Source organism: Cavia porcellus, unplaced genomic scaffold (assembly GCF_034190915.1).
Source record: "Cavia porcellus strain 051 isolate PalLab524CR breed Dunkin Hartley unplaced genomic scaffold, mCavPor4.1 scaffold_19, whole genome shotgun sequence".
NCBI lineage: Eukaryota > Metazoa > Chordata > Mammalia > Rodentia > Caviidae > Cavia > Cavia porcellus.
In genome coordinates, this window is record NW_026947502.1 from 2,215,851 (window position 1) to 2,231,221 (window position 15,371).

Below are 15,371 nucleotides of genomic sequence, written 5' to 3' on the forward strand. Positions count from 1 at the left end.
GAGAGTGTTAACATCCCAGAGCCAGGACACTCTCCTCCTCTCTCGGTGACACATCACACCTCACCCTTCCTCACCCATCTGCTCCCAATGTCCCTGTGCCCCTTCACTTCTCAAGAGACCCCTGCTGGTGCTAATACTTCCCTGCCAGCCTTGGTTCTGACAGTTAATCCAGGCCTAAGAGGAGTCCTGTCTCAGCACTTTGCCCTTACCTGTGCTAATTGAGCTCTGCAGTGGCAGTCACATCCCAGTCCCCTAAGATGTGCAATGTGTACCACTTTCCTCAGAGAATCCCCAGGGTGGCCACTGCCCCCCCCACCCGCCTGATCCACAGAGCAGTCACTGCCTTTTTCTCTTCCTGTTTTCTCAGGCCTTTGCAGCTCCCCTTCTCTTCTTTTCCTATTATTTTTTATGAATTCTTCCAGGGACATTCAGGTCACAGAGTTTGACCTGACTCTCTACTGTGATGATTTCTTAATAATTAAGGATACCTTTTGATTATACTGTGTGAATTTGCTCTCTACCAGTTAGTGAACCATCTCATTCCAGATCAAAAAGAATCCAGAGACTGTGCAAACTGCGCCAATGTGCCTTTGTAGCTCGGGCCAGCAGACAGGAGGAGGAACACGGCATCCAGCAACCCAGATAGCAGGCCCAGGTCTGCTGCCTCAGTCACTGTGAGCTGTGGTGAGACCCTAACGGCGGGGATACTACTGGGGCTAATCCACTAGAGTCTATGGTGTCTGAGGGCACACTTACTATCAATCAGCTCCTGTTGCCAGGCAAGGGGCCTAGGCCTAGGACAGACTCACAGATAAACATAGAAAGCCAACTAGTAAAATTTAAATCCTGCTCAGAGCTGCTTCTTAGTGGTCTCCAACAGCTTACTGTATGATGTCACTTCCTTGGTCACAGACATGGGTGGGGACAATCAAACGACAGTCACAGAATTTCTCCTCCTGGGGCTCTCTGGGCAGGCAGAGCAGGAAGTGATTCTCTGCAGGCTGTTCCTGGGCCTGTACCTGGTCACCCTCAGTGGGAACCTGCTCATCATCCTGGCCATCAGCTGTGACCCTCGGCTCCATACACCCATGTACTTCTTCCTGGCCAACCTCTCCACTGTCGACGTCTGCTTCTCATCAGTCACAGTCCCCAAGACGCTGGTCAATCACCTAGTGGGGAGCAAGTCCATCTCTTATGGGCAGTGCATGACACAGTTGTATTTCTTTCTCACTCTTGGCAACATGGACGGATTCCTCCTGAATGTGATGGCCTATGACCGTTACGTGGCCATCTGTCAGCCTCTCCACTACACCATGATCATGAGGCCCAGACTCTGTGTCCTCCTGGTGGCCGTTTCTTGGATCACAGTGAACCTGCATGCTCTCCTGCACACTCTGCTCATTATTCGACTCAATTTTTGCTCCAGCAACACTGTGAACCACTTCTTCTGTGACCCCTACCCTATCCTGAAGCTCTCTTGTTCTGACACGTTTATCAACCAATTGGTGATCTTCACTGAGGGTGGGTTGATATTTCTGACACCATTTACGTGTATTGTGGTTTCCTATGTGTGCATCTTCTCTAGGGTAGTGAAGTTGCCCTCAGCCCAGGGGATAAGGAAAGCCCTGTCCACCTGTGGGTCCCACCTCACCGTGGTCTCTCTCTTCTATGGGGCAATCCTGGGGGTCTACATGCGCCCTTCATCCTCCTACTCGGTACAGGACAGGGTGGCCTCTGTCATCTTCACACTAGTGACACCACTGGTCAATCCCTTCATCTACAGCCTGAGGAATCGGGACATGAAAGCAGCCCTGAGGAGGCTAATTCTCAGATCCCACAGCTGAAAATAGGGCTTAATGGAAAGTTAGACATCATATGTTACTTCTTTTACACAAACATAGACACAGGCAGAACTCACCATGACTCTCCCTGTAATTAGTAATATATGATACTAATCTTGCTTTAAAATGTGAAGCTCACAGGCTCAATCATGCAACCAGCATGTACTACCTATGACTGGCCCAGGCCTGACACTTCCTTTAACAATAAGAAAAACTGAGAGTCAGAGATGTGGGAGTGTTTGTTTCTGGATGAATGAGACCACTCTCTAAGACCCTGGCCACCTCCAGCCTCAGGGAAGTTCCTGAGCCTCCAGAGCTGACTCTCCGCAAGCCCCTGCCCTGCAGCCCAGGTGACAGGCTTCACTCAGCCTGGACACAGACTGAAAAAAGGTTTTCTTGACCTCGGCCTCATAACTAGGCACTGTTGACCACAGATTCTACGGACATAGGTCCTTGGTCCTTTTTCCTCTGCCCATCTGCCCTCCCCGAAGAATTGAGAACCACGGAGTCATCTGAACACAGACGTACAGAGGGCTGTGAGATACTTCCTAACTTGCTGTTAATAGCTGCACATGTCTAGAAGTGTAGACGTGGTCCCGCTAGCTCTCCCAGCCAGGCCAGGAGAGCTCGCTCAGGGGGTCTGAGTTCCCCGGAGACGCTGCAGGCTGAGCTGCGTGGCACCCCCTTCCTTATCCGGACCCTGCAGTGCACTCTGGCTGTGCCCGTGCCAGGATGTCTTCTGCATTTGTGTTTCACACTTCTCAGCACGTGATAGATCCGGCACAAGTACCCCTCAGCAGCGCTGGGTCTTGTCTGCATGTTTCTGCCTGTAATGCCACCTCCATCTTTATCTCTGAGCAGACGCCCTTCCCCAGCTGTCCTGCTACCTGCCTTTTCCATGCCCTTTTTACACTTCAGAGCAGCAAAAATGAACAACCCAAGCGGTGTCTGCTCTGTGTTTAGTCAGCACTCACGACGGTGGGTGGCTGTATCGCAGTGTAACCGAGGGAAACAGGGAGCAGCCCTGGAGGTGCGCCAGGCGCAGGCGTGCTCTCATACAGGGTGCCTTGGCTCCTTTTCCTGTTGCCGAGACAGAATTCCCAGCACCCAGTGAGGGGAGGACAGGCTGATCTGGCCAGTGTGTGGAGCTTTCTGTTCATAGCCGGCCGGCTGCAAAGCAGGAGGGCGCGGCAGCGAGGAAACAGTCCTCAGAGGGCAGAGGGGAGGAGGGCGGGCAGCAAAGCCGAGCAGCCAGCAGGACAGCCGCGCTCTCTGTGCTCACCCTACCCGGCTGCCTGCCTAGGGGCAGCGCCCACCCCCGGTGGCCTCCGCGTGACTCACTGCACAACTACGCCAGACCAGTCGGTGGACTAAGCCGGGCCCTCTCACACCCCCCCCCCCCCAGCCCTGGCTGTGCTCTCATCGCCTGCGCAGCTCTGGCCTTTTCAGAGCCCAGGAGCAGATGGAGGAGCAGGCGCAGGCGGGGTCTGGGGCAGGGACGGGCGCGGTCCCCAGGTGCCCGGGGCGATGCCCAAGGTGAGTTTAAAGGAGCTGCGTGTGCAGTCAGCGCTGCTGGACTCTGAAAAGGCGGAGGGAAGATGGTGTCCAGCGGCACAACTGCGGGAGCCGGTCTCCTACTGGGGAAACCGAGGCACCGTGCACAGCGCGAAGGAGTTACTGAGTTGCACGTTAAAAGAGGTGGAAGAGGGGAGTCGGCTATTCCCAGCCCAAAGTGCAGAGAAACGCTAGAGGTGACAGATGGGCTAATGACCCTCTGCATCATACTTCCCCCCATAAATACATAGAATTATTACATCAACGAAAACAAAGTTGTTATGTGAGATTTCCTGGCTGTATTTTTGGACTAGAATTTTAATTGTAATGAAATGTTTAACAGCTGCTTTTCCATTCAGTTGTTGGAAACCTTTGATGCATAGTTGGAACAAAAGGTATGTGAATTTCAGAGTGATCCACTTGTAAAGAACCTCTCATCTGAGCATAGAAAAATGCGATCTCCTAATAGTTTCAATTGTGTCCTTTGTCTTAAAGCCCGAGCTAATGAATGGAGCCATCTTCTCTCACCACCTGAAGGAAAGGATTTTGTTATATACCTCAAGCCCAATTTGAGTCAGAAACACACAACCTATCCTTAACTACTGTGCTGTCCAAGCCACACTGTAAGCATCTCAGGTTGATAGGTGACCTACAGACACACAATTAGGGTCACACAAACGTGTTAAATCTGGTACATACCATACCATCAGATGGTTTCGGATTTGTTCCTGGTGATATGTTCAATACAGCAATGATATCATTTGTTTGGATTTTTAAACATTACTGTATTATTGAAGTGTGCATTAAAATGTTCATATATGGGGCTGGGGGTTTAGCTCAGCGGCGTAAGCACCTGCCTTGCAAGCAGGCAGTCGTGAGTTCGATCCCTGGTACCGATAAAAAGGAAAAAGACAAAAAAAAAAAAAAAAAAAAAGTTCATATATGAGAAGCGGGACACAAAAAGATGCTATCTGTAAACAGTTCTATCTCAATAAATGTTAATTTTTTATTTATATAATTTTTTTGTAGTACTGGTGGTTGATTCCAGGCTTTTCTCCCTGAGCTGGAAACCCAGCCCTGCTACTTTTTAATTTTAAGACAGTTGTTGGTAAATCACTATTTCCCAGGCTGGGCTCTGTTATGGTTGATACATTGTATCAGCTTGAGAAATTTAGAAGTTTAACTGAGAGACTCAGCAGGGAGCCTCTCAGTTACATCGTGCACCTGTGCCAGAGCAGGGCCCAGAGCTTGTGAGTGCTACACCAGCCCTGGAGTGGGGGGTGGCCTGTGTACCAGTAAGGGAGGGGAAGAGCCTTGTTCCCCCTTTGCTCTGTCTACTGCCTTGAAGTGTTGCCCCACCTCCCTGCCAACCAGCCTTGCAGCCAGCTGATTATGGACTGCAACCTGCAAAGCCTGTCAGCTAAATAAACCTTTCCTTCCTTCATGTTGGGTGTTGGGTGTTTTGTCCCAGCAATGAGAGAAAAGTAACCAAGACAGACTCCAATTTGCAATCCTCCTGCTTCAGCCTCCTAAAGTGCTGAGGTTACAGGTGTGTGCTACCGTGTCCAGCCTACAATTATGAATGCTTCAGACCTGAAATTAATATAAATGTTGAAGTCAGAGAAAAGTGTTCACCTTGACTTTATCAATACCAGGCAGTGTCTGCAGCATTCATTTTCACCCTAATTCTTACTGCGAGCTCTTCTTCCCTCCCAGCCTCTTCCAGTCATAGCAAATTCTTCAGGTTTACTTGGCAATGACACCGAGTATTTGCAAAGTCAAAATGGCCAAAAGTTGAGTTTTTAAAAAACATCAGAGAAGGCAGCTATTTAATTATTTCTAACTCTCATGAAAATCATCCATGTTGAACAACAGAAAATGCTACCAGAGTGAATGCTTGCACTATCATTTAAACAGCAGCTTACAAAATTTAAAATTTAAGAAACAGCAAAGTCAGATTAAGTCCATATTAGCACTGGGCTCACAAACAAAATTCCACTGAGATTCTGCTAGAGAATGAACCAATTGAACTCTAGGTGTTCAAGAATTCAGTTTTGAATCATTGCTTTGAAGAGTTAAAGCCTTAAGATAAAGATAATGGCAAGCAAAGTGATTTTAGAAACTGTACTGAAATTCTTGATTCATCCTGAATGTAAGGCCCACACCTGCAATTACAGCATCCCAGGAAACTGAGGCAGGAAGACAGCAAGCGGAAGCCTAGCCTGGATAGTTTGGTGACTCGGTGAGACCCTGTCTCAAGAAGAAAAGTGACAAAGCTGTGCACAGTGGCTCAGCATGAAGGATCGGTGCTCAATCCCAGTACTCGCCACACCCAAGGATTTTTCAGGTTCCCGATCTCCAAAAGGACAATAATGTGGGGGCAGAATCTATGGCCACGTTTACCGAAACAATGCTATGGGCATCTGCAGTAGTGGGTGAGCGAAGAGGCAGAGAAACCCTCCCAGAGGCGACCACGGCTGTGTCTGGTGTCCCCCAAAGCCTCATGTAGTCATTGGCTTTTCAGGGGTGGCCAGATGGACCTAGGCTGTGTGGTGCTGGGGTCGGGGTGTGAGTGATCAAGCAGTCACGGACTGGTCCGACGCAGGCCCTGGTGTGGGTGGTGGGAAGGCCTGCCCTGGCCGTGCAGCCCGCCGTGAGGGTGGGGCCTGGATGGAGCTCGAGGGACAGAAGGAGGTGCCACAGTCACTCTGGGCTCACTGCTTCGCCGCCTTCTGCCAGCCGTGAAGATTTTCTCTTCTGCCACCACCCTGCCCTGGAGCCAGTCATGAACTGCGCCTCTGCAAACTGTGGTCCAAATAAACCTTTCTGCCTTTAACTTTCAGTGTCGGGTATTTTGTCTCAGCAATTTAAAAAGCAACTAAGACAGAGACAGAGACGGAGACAGGCAATGGTTCCCACGTGAAGTCTGTCTCTCCACATGCTGACGGGAGGCTCAGGCTTCTCTCATAACTACACCATGCCGAATTCCACTGTGATTTCCCCCATGGGAAGATCGACTTGCTTTTGCTTGGCACAAGTCAATTTTGTGTTTCCACAATGCCCAAGTAAAAAGCATAGCAACCACTGGAAGGCATTGTCTCAGTCTGGGCCTTTTTCTGTCACATACTAGGTTATGACAAGACAAAAATGTTTCCTTCTTAATACAAAAAATATACTATTGTCTGCTACAGAAATCCAAACAAAAGTAAAAAAAAAGATCAATATTATGTAGTAATATTTATGCAAAAATAGTATGGAAAATATTAACATAAAAAGCAAGTTTACCTTGCAAAATATAAACAAAATGCATATATATTAAGAATTCAATGAAATGAATCAAATTTATTTTCCATATTGTTTCTAAAGGTATATATGTTATGCTAGAAATGATTTCCCAAACATGCTGATTAAAACACAAACTAAAGTTTTCCTGGTATTTGATTAATGCATTAAAATACACACGTTTCAGTTCTAGAGCTGGCGTTTTACTGAATGAGGAAAGTGTAAAGACACTTCCTGGAGCCTCTGAAAGTAGAGAAAATGAGATTACTAGTGCTAACAAAAATACTCGGGAGATAGAATTCTTTACACACATAGGCAGACACACACATACACACACATGCATGCACATACACTATGAAGTATATTTTTAAAAAGGAAGGGAAGCATAGCGCACTACTAGGGCTGGACCAGCCATCCCTGCGAGTCCCATCACACAGAAGCCCAGATAGTAGATCACCAGCCAGCAATGTTGTATTGCCTGTTTTAGCTGTGCTTGTGGACTGAAAAGAAACCTGCAGAAATAGAGGAAGCAGTTCAGCAAACAAGGTATCAACAAAATGAGAAAACTGACAATCCAATACAAATCACAGGTAGAAACCAAACAGGAATTCTGGACCTGAGAAATATGACATCGAAGATAGAAATTCACTAAAGCAAACCAGAAAGAGCAGGCAGGAGAAGGGAAAGGCCCACATTAACACAACCACTGGAGCTGTCCGATGTGAGGGGGAGACAGGAAAAAAGGTGGGAGAAAGAGGAACTTGTGTTCCCCCAACGAAGCGGGGCACCAACAGGCACATCAACAGAGCAACTGGAGGAATTTCAGAAGAGACAGCAGGGAAGAAAACGTATTTGAGAAATAATGCGGACAGCACCTCAGATGTGACCAAAAACATGACTACACACTTCCACACTTGCAAGAAGTTTAATGAATGCCAGGCAGAATCAACTCAAACAAATCCACATGAAGTGATGGGACTGCCAGAATGTCATGAATAGACTTCAACTGGTGCTGGGTGTGGGCCTGTAACCCAGTACCCTGGGAGGCTGCGGCAGGCGGAGCAGGAGTTTGAGCCCAGCCTGGAGCCACTTATCAAACATCTGTCTCAAAAAAGAACAAAAAGGACAGAAGGGAGTCAGCTTCTGGAAAGATGGCAGAGCAGTAAGCAGCAGACAAAACAGCTTCTCTGAGAGTCACCGTCCAGACGCAGGAATCTAACATCACAAGGAAGACGAGAAGTAGGACGTGGGTCCCCTGGACCCAGAAAGAATCTGAAGTGGGAATTGAAACCCACAGAGAGAGTGAAAAGAAAAACTTCAGTGAAGAAGAAGGCAGTAGCTGGTGGCACCTTCGCCCTGAGACAGGACTCACTGCGCAAAAGGAGCTCTTGGAACGTGGGTATGGACGGTGATGGTGACGGTGATGGTGACAGTGACACGGTGATGGTGACAGCTGGTGACCTCTGCAGACAGACGCAGCATGGAGGGGAGCAGCAGAGGAAGAGGACCGCACTGGCTGGCGCTGAGTGCCGAGGACTCAGTCCTCCTGCAGGAGAGAGCAATTAGCCGGGAACACCTTGGAGCTGGGCCAGCTGAGCCCAGGCTGGTCAGGGCTGCTGAGCCAAATCCCCAGACCTCCTCCAGCAGCCCCCAGCTGGGCTTAGACCCAAGGAAAGTGCTTGCTCTGCTCCGAGCCCAGTGAGTCTGGTCTCAGAAAGGTCTGCTGGGATTATCCACCACCCACCAAATGGGTTCGGCGGTTCGGCGGGCTTGCTGGGACAGAGTGACACGATTTGGCACTCTGTCTCTACAGGCTGTCTACTAGTGAAACCAGAGAGAATCCTGGAAGTGGGGTGTTTGTGTTTGCTTGTTTTTGTTTTTTTAATTTTCTTTTTCTTTCAGTGTCCTTTTCTCTTTCCTGGCATGGCTTTTATAGAGTGTGAAAGTGGTTCCCAATCTATTTATAGGTGTGGCTCTGTTCTGTTCTTCCTTTCATCTCTTGCATCCCTCTTTCCCTTCAGTCTTCTGCACCAGCTTCCCAAACTTGGCCTGATTCCGCCTTTGTCCTCCACCCACACTTCTAATCACTTTCTCTTCTTCCACTTTTCTACATTCTTCTTAATCCATTTTAAAGTTTAACCCCCAAGGGAGAAATTCACACATTAAACATTTATGTATTGCTTATAATTATCTGATCTGTTTTACATTTTGTTATATAATCGCAAATCTAGTTCCTATTGTTAAAAGCTGCAAATCAAGAGTTAGCTGTTTGTTGTTTTATAGACTGATGTTATTGGTACCACATTAGCCAAAATTCACACAATTGTTTTACATAGTTGTTGGTCCTGGTAATTCATGACTGAGATTGACTAAAGGTCACAGAAAATACTGTGGCACAGGGGAAAGGAACCAAGGACTAGGCCAAACAAGCAACAACTTCTCATCTCCATCCAACTGTAGAGGTCAGATCTTCCAACAGACTCAAAACCCAAAAAGCAGCTACACCTGGAAGATGCCTCAGAGAAGTGCTCATCACCTAAGTGCCCTAAAACTGCCATTAGCAACCCACCACAGGCAACCTATAAGCATTGCCCCAGGAATTAAACTAAAATAGGGGAGAAAATAAACTGAGAGGACATTTAAGCAAAATGCAACCCCAGACATCCAGTTCACCAAAGGCAAATCTAGAGAGTAACGAGGTGTGACAATCCAAAGCCCCGCCAGGCCTATCTGAAATGGGACCAACAAAGCAATTGAAGGAGTCTCTGGAAAAACTGACATCAGAACTAACGTCTCATAACTACAAAGATGACCAGAATACACACTATGCTTAACATCGTTAGAGCAAAGACAAAAAAACAGATGAGCTGAAGAACATTATGGAAGCTCAAAACTGATGGAGAAATAAGATACCGTCATGATGAAGAACATTTGAGGAAGTTTATGAGCACCAAACCAGCACCCCAAAATGTTCTGAAGGACATTCCAGAAGACATAATGAGGGCTCCAGTTCCATAAACCACAACAGAAGGAATCCACCAGGCAAGGCAAATAACTAGAAGAAGGGGGGATGGGGGGAAGCTCACATCAGTAAAATAATATGACAAGGATAAGTCAACACATACATGTTATAGCCATCAATGAAAATGGTCTCAATTCACCAATCAAAAGACATAGATTGGCAGAATGGATCAGCAAGCAAGATCTAATAATATACTGTATATGAGAAGCACATTTACCTCAAAAAGAAATTCATACTCTGAAAGTCAAAGGATGGAAAACAGTACTCCATGTGGCAAGACTCAGAAAAAAAGCAAGGAAAACTAGTCTATTTTGTAGACAAAGTGAATCTCAAGCCAAGACTGATTGAAAGAGATAAAGATGGTCACTATATACTTGTAAAGGGAGCAATCCAAGAGAAAGATATAGCAATCATAAATACATATGCAACAAATCCTAGTGCACTCAGTTATATAAACAATTACTATTGGACATGAAAAATCAGATAAGCCATAATACAATTGTATTGGGAGACCTCAGTAGCCCACTGTCACAAAAGACAGACCAATTAGACAAAAAATTAATAATGAAATAGTAGAACTAAATCAAACTTTGAACAAATGGACTTAGTAGATGTCTACAGAGTGTTCCACCTCATAACATCAGAATATACACCCTTCTCAGCTGTACAAGATGTTCTCCAAAATAGACCATATTCTGCCTCACAGGACATGCTTAAGTAAATGCAAAGAAAGTGAAATTATTCCACGTATACTATCAGATCACAGTGCAATGAAACTGGAAATCCACGGCAAAGAAAACCACTAGAACTTCATTAACGCATGGAAATTAAATGGCACCCTGCTGAACAACCAATGAGTCACAGATAAAGAAGAAATTAGACAGTTTTTAGAGTTGAATAATATGACAATACAACGTACTGGAACTTGCGGGACACAATGAAAGCAGTCTTATGAGGAAATTTATAGCAGTAATACCCATATAGGAGAACAGAGCAAAGGCACATAAACAACTTAATGTGGAACCTCAAACTTCTACAAAGAGAATAGCAGGCTAAATCAAAAGCTCATGTGAGGGAGGAAATTATAAACATCAGAACAGAAGTTAACACACTGGAAACTAAACAAAAAAACACCTCAAAGAATCAATGAATCAAAGAGTTGGTTCATTGAAAGATTAAGTAAAATTGACAAATTCTTAACCAATATTATGCAAAGAGGAGAAAGAAAAGACTCAAATCCATGAAATTAGATATGAAAAGGGTGAAATTACAGTAGACCCTGCAGAAATCCAGAAGGTCATCTATACCTACATCGAAAACTTGTATTCTACTAAGATGGAAAATACCAAAGAAATGAACAGATGCTAGATCCATATGAATTACTAAAACCAAATCAAGATGACATAAAAATCCTAAGTAAATCAGTATCAATCAGTGAAATTGAAGATGTAATTAAAAACCTACCAACAAAGAAAATCTCAGGTCCTGATGGATTCACTGCTGAATTCTACAAGAAATTTAGAGAGGATCTAACACCACTCCTTCTCAAAACTCCTTAAGGAGATTAAAAGCAAAGCATTACTTCCAAATTCATTCCTAAAAGTAAGAATTATCCTGATAGCAAAACCAGAGAAGGACCCAACTAACAAAGACAATTAGAGGCTAATATTACTAATGAACACAGATGCAAAAATCCTCAGTAAAATACTGGCAAACAGACTTCAGCAAATCATCAAGAAGATTATACACCATGATCAAGTAGGATTCATCCTAAGGATGCAGGAGTGATTCAACATACGTAAATTCATAAATGCAATACATCATATTAACAGACCCAAGGACAAAAATCATTTGACCATCTTAATAGATGCAGAAAAACTTGTGACAAGTCCAGCATCCATTCATGATTAAAAACTCTATTAGAAAATCTGAGCAGATGGTCTTTGTCTCGATCTGACAAAAGCTATCTATGACAAACCAACAGCCAACATCATGAGCGGGCAAGAATTGAAAGCTTTCTCTCTAAAATCAGGAACAAGACACAATGTTGAAGTCTCCACTCATATTCAACATAGTCCTGGAAACTTTAGCTGAAGCAATTAGACCAGAGAAAGAAATCAAAGGAATAAAGATATTCAAGGAAGAAGTTAAACTATCATCATTTGCAGATGACATGATAATGTACTTAGGAGACCCCAAAAACTCCACCAAAAGAATGAAAAAGAAATACCTGGGAATCAATTGAACAAAGGATGTAAAAGATGTCTACACTCAAAACTATGGTATTTTGAAAAATGAGACTGAAGAAGATATTACAAAATAGAGAGATGTCCCTTGCTATTCCGTAGGAAAAACCAATATAGTGAAAATGGACATACTTCCAAAATTGTTGTACAGATTCAATGCAATCCCAATCAGAATTCCAAAAGCATGTCTCACAGAATTAGAGAAAGCAATCCTAAAATTCATCTGGAACAAGAAGAGACCTAGAATAGCAAAGGCAAACCTGGGCGACAAAGACAAGACCGGGGGCATCACAACCCAACTTGAAATTATACTATAAAGCTATTGTGATAAAGCAGTGTGGTACTGGGAAAAAAACAGACCTGAAGATAGTGGAAAAGGTTAGCAGACGCAGAAACAACCCCAGACACACTAAACCACCTTATCTCTGACAAAGTGGCCAAACACATTCACTGGAAGAAAGACGGCTTCTTTAATAAATGGTGCTGGGAAAACTGGCTCTGCACATGTGAAAGATTAAAACTGGACTCCTAGCTTTTGTCATGTACAAACCAAAGTCAGACTGGATCAAAAAGGAACATTAAATCTGCTGGAATATAGAGTAGGTAAAACTCTTGAAGACACAGGTGCAGCCAAAGATTTTATGAACAAAACACCAATTACATGGGAACTATCACAAAGAATCAACAACTGGGATCTCACCCTACTGAAAAGTTTTTGCACAGCAACAGAAACTACAACAGAGTGAAGAGAAAACCCACAACATGGGAGAAAGTGTTTGCCTGCTATACCTCAGACAAAGAATTACTATGGAGAACGTATAAATAACTAAAAAAATCATTCTTCCCAGATTAAAAGACCCAGTCTACAAATGGGCATCTGAGATGAACACACACCTCTCAGATGACTAAATACAAACAGGAAATAAGTGTGAAAAAATGTTCAGCATCTCTGGTCATTGAAGAGATGCAAATTGAAACAGCACTGAGATTCCCCTCACCCCAGAAAGAAGGGCTACTATCAAGAAATCAAGCAGTAACAAATGTTGATGGGGCTGTAGGGGAGAAGGAATCCTTCTGCACTGTTCATGGGAGCATCAACTGGTACAACCAGTGGAAATCAGTGTGTAGATTCCTCAACAAACTGGAGTCAGAGGTGCCAGCTGTTACTCTTCTGAGTTTTTTCCCGGAAGAATTAAAAACATCATACCACAGTGCAATATTTACACTTATGTTTATAGCAGCACAATTTGTAATAGTTAAAGCTTGGAAACAAACCAAATGTCCATAAATCAAGGAGTGAATAAAAAAGATATGATTTTTTTATAAATGGAGCACTCTTCAGTTAGAAAGAAAGAAAAATTGAGGCTTTTTTAGGTAAATGGATGTATCTTGAGAACATGTTCACTAGTGAGATAAATAAGACACGCGTAAACATCATATAGTTTCATTACTGTGAGAAGATGAAAGAAAATTATATGTACATAAGAATAATAGTTAAGATAGTTATCCTACTGATTTCTCTGAGTTCACTGAAGAGAGACTTGTGCTGCTACTGCTGGGGAGTTGAATGTAAATGTCTTGTGCTTTGGGTGAAGGATTTGCAGATGACAATGTGCAATATATATACTATTGTTGTTCCCTGATTGACGTATTTTGAAACTTTGTTGTAGTTTTTTCTTCTTTTTAAAATTTTTATTCTTTTTTTTTTTTTTTTTTTTTGCTTTTTCGTTTTTATCGGTACTAGGGATCGAACTCATGACTGCCTGCTTGCAAGGCAGGCACTTATGCCGCTGAGCTAAACCCCCAGCCCCCAAATTTTTATTCTTAATATAATATGGATTTGGAAAAAATAAGATAAAATAAAATATTTTATTGATGGGTTCTCATTTCATTCCTTTATGATCAGAGTATGTGCCACATAACATGTATATTTCTGAGGACAGCGCCTGTCTTAGGTCAAGGACCTCACTACATGACCCCAACCAGGCCTTACCCGTCATGGGCTTGCAGGACAGCAGTTGGTCCTGTGCCTGTCTTAGGCGGCCAATGGTGTAACATGTATGTCTTAGTTGCCGGTCTCTGGCTGCCTGTCCATTGCCCCAGGGTGGTTAGGCTGCATCATCATATGGGCCACTTGTGGGAATTCCTTCCCAGTAGGTTTGTTGATCTGCCATCTCCAGCTGGTGATAGTGTACCTGAATGGGCTTTGCCATAAACGCATCTATCTGGTTATTAATGAGCATCATAATCCTCTGAAAAATACAAGGACCCACAGAGAGGAGAAGCAACAGGGCAGCTAGGGGACCCAAAAGGGGCGCCAGGTAAGGGAAAAGTCTCCCCCCCCACATCAAGGAGAAGGGGTTAGCGGCCATTTGTTGTCGTCACTGTTGAAGTCGTTCTTTTATTTCTTGGAGCTTGCCTCACACAACACCGGACTGATTGACATAGAAGCAACACTTTTCCTGTAAGGCAAGACAGATTCCCCCCTGCTCTGCTGTGAGCAGGTCTAGCCCTCATCTGTTTTGTAAGACGACCTCTGCCAGTGAGTCTAATTGGTTTTGGAGAGTTTTTATTATAAAGGATAAGGCTTGAACATCTTCAGACAACTGGTTGGACAGTTGTCTGAAGGTCAGTATATTTGTCTAAGGCAACGGTGAGGCCAGCAGTACCCGCGGCTACAGCACCAGTGACATCCATTCCCACCAAAAGTGGGATCAGTGTTACTGCTCGTTTTTGGCAGCCAGCAATGTAATCAAGTATTGGCACCAGGACAGGTTGGTCACCTGAGACAATATCTATGTCAGGCAGGAGGGAAGCAGTTATGCATGTACCTGTCCACTTGGCTGGAATATAGGTATAGGCCCTATTATTACCACAGACAAAAATGTGTCCTGTCGGGGGGCACGGGGGGCCTGTATGACTGACAAATTGAACACAGGCAGTGGACAGGAGATGGCCCATATCTATAAGGGTAGAATCATTTTGGAGAGAGCCCTGTAGGCAGGTCATAGATATGTTGGGTGTTATTAATGGCTGGACTAGAAATGATTGGGAAGGTCTACAGGTAAAATTATGTGGAGAGGGGTCAATTGTTGAGTTGGAGGGGATGGCTAAGGGTATAGGAGTGCCTAAGGCCATGCACAACCAGCAGTCTTGCGCTAAAGCAGGGTTAGTGAGGTTAAGTACATGGTGAGTGGCTGAAAGGATATCATAAGTTTGTGGGTCTAAATCCACACCCCGTGATTTGGGGAGAGTTAATGGGTGGTAAGTGATCTTTGGGAATAGAATGTCTTCTATTTCTTTTAGATTTTCTCAACATAAAGTTCTCTCATTTGGTCTTGAGGGCAGAGTTTCTTTCTGTGGAGCCAAAAAGACCTCCGCCGCCTGTAGGAGGCGATCGACAAAGTCTGAAAAGGGCTCCTCAGG

The 15,371-nt window shown here is 44.5% G+C and overlaps 1 protein-coding gene across 1 annotated transcript; it reads left to right on the forward strand.

The window, feature by feature from the left end:
- Positions 1–914: 914 nt before the first annotated feature.
- Positions 915–1,844, forward strand: LOC100727619 (olfactory receptor 1361-like). The gene has a single exon (XM_003461647.2). It carries the CDS (start codon positions 915–917, stop codon positions 1,842–1,844), a length of 930 nt encoding a protein of 309 aa, XP_003461695.2.
- Positions 1,845–15,371: the final 13,527 nt, after the last annotated feature.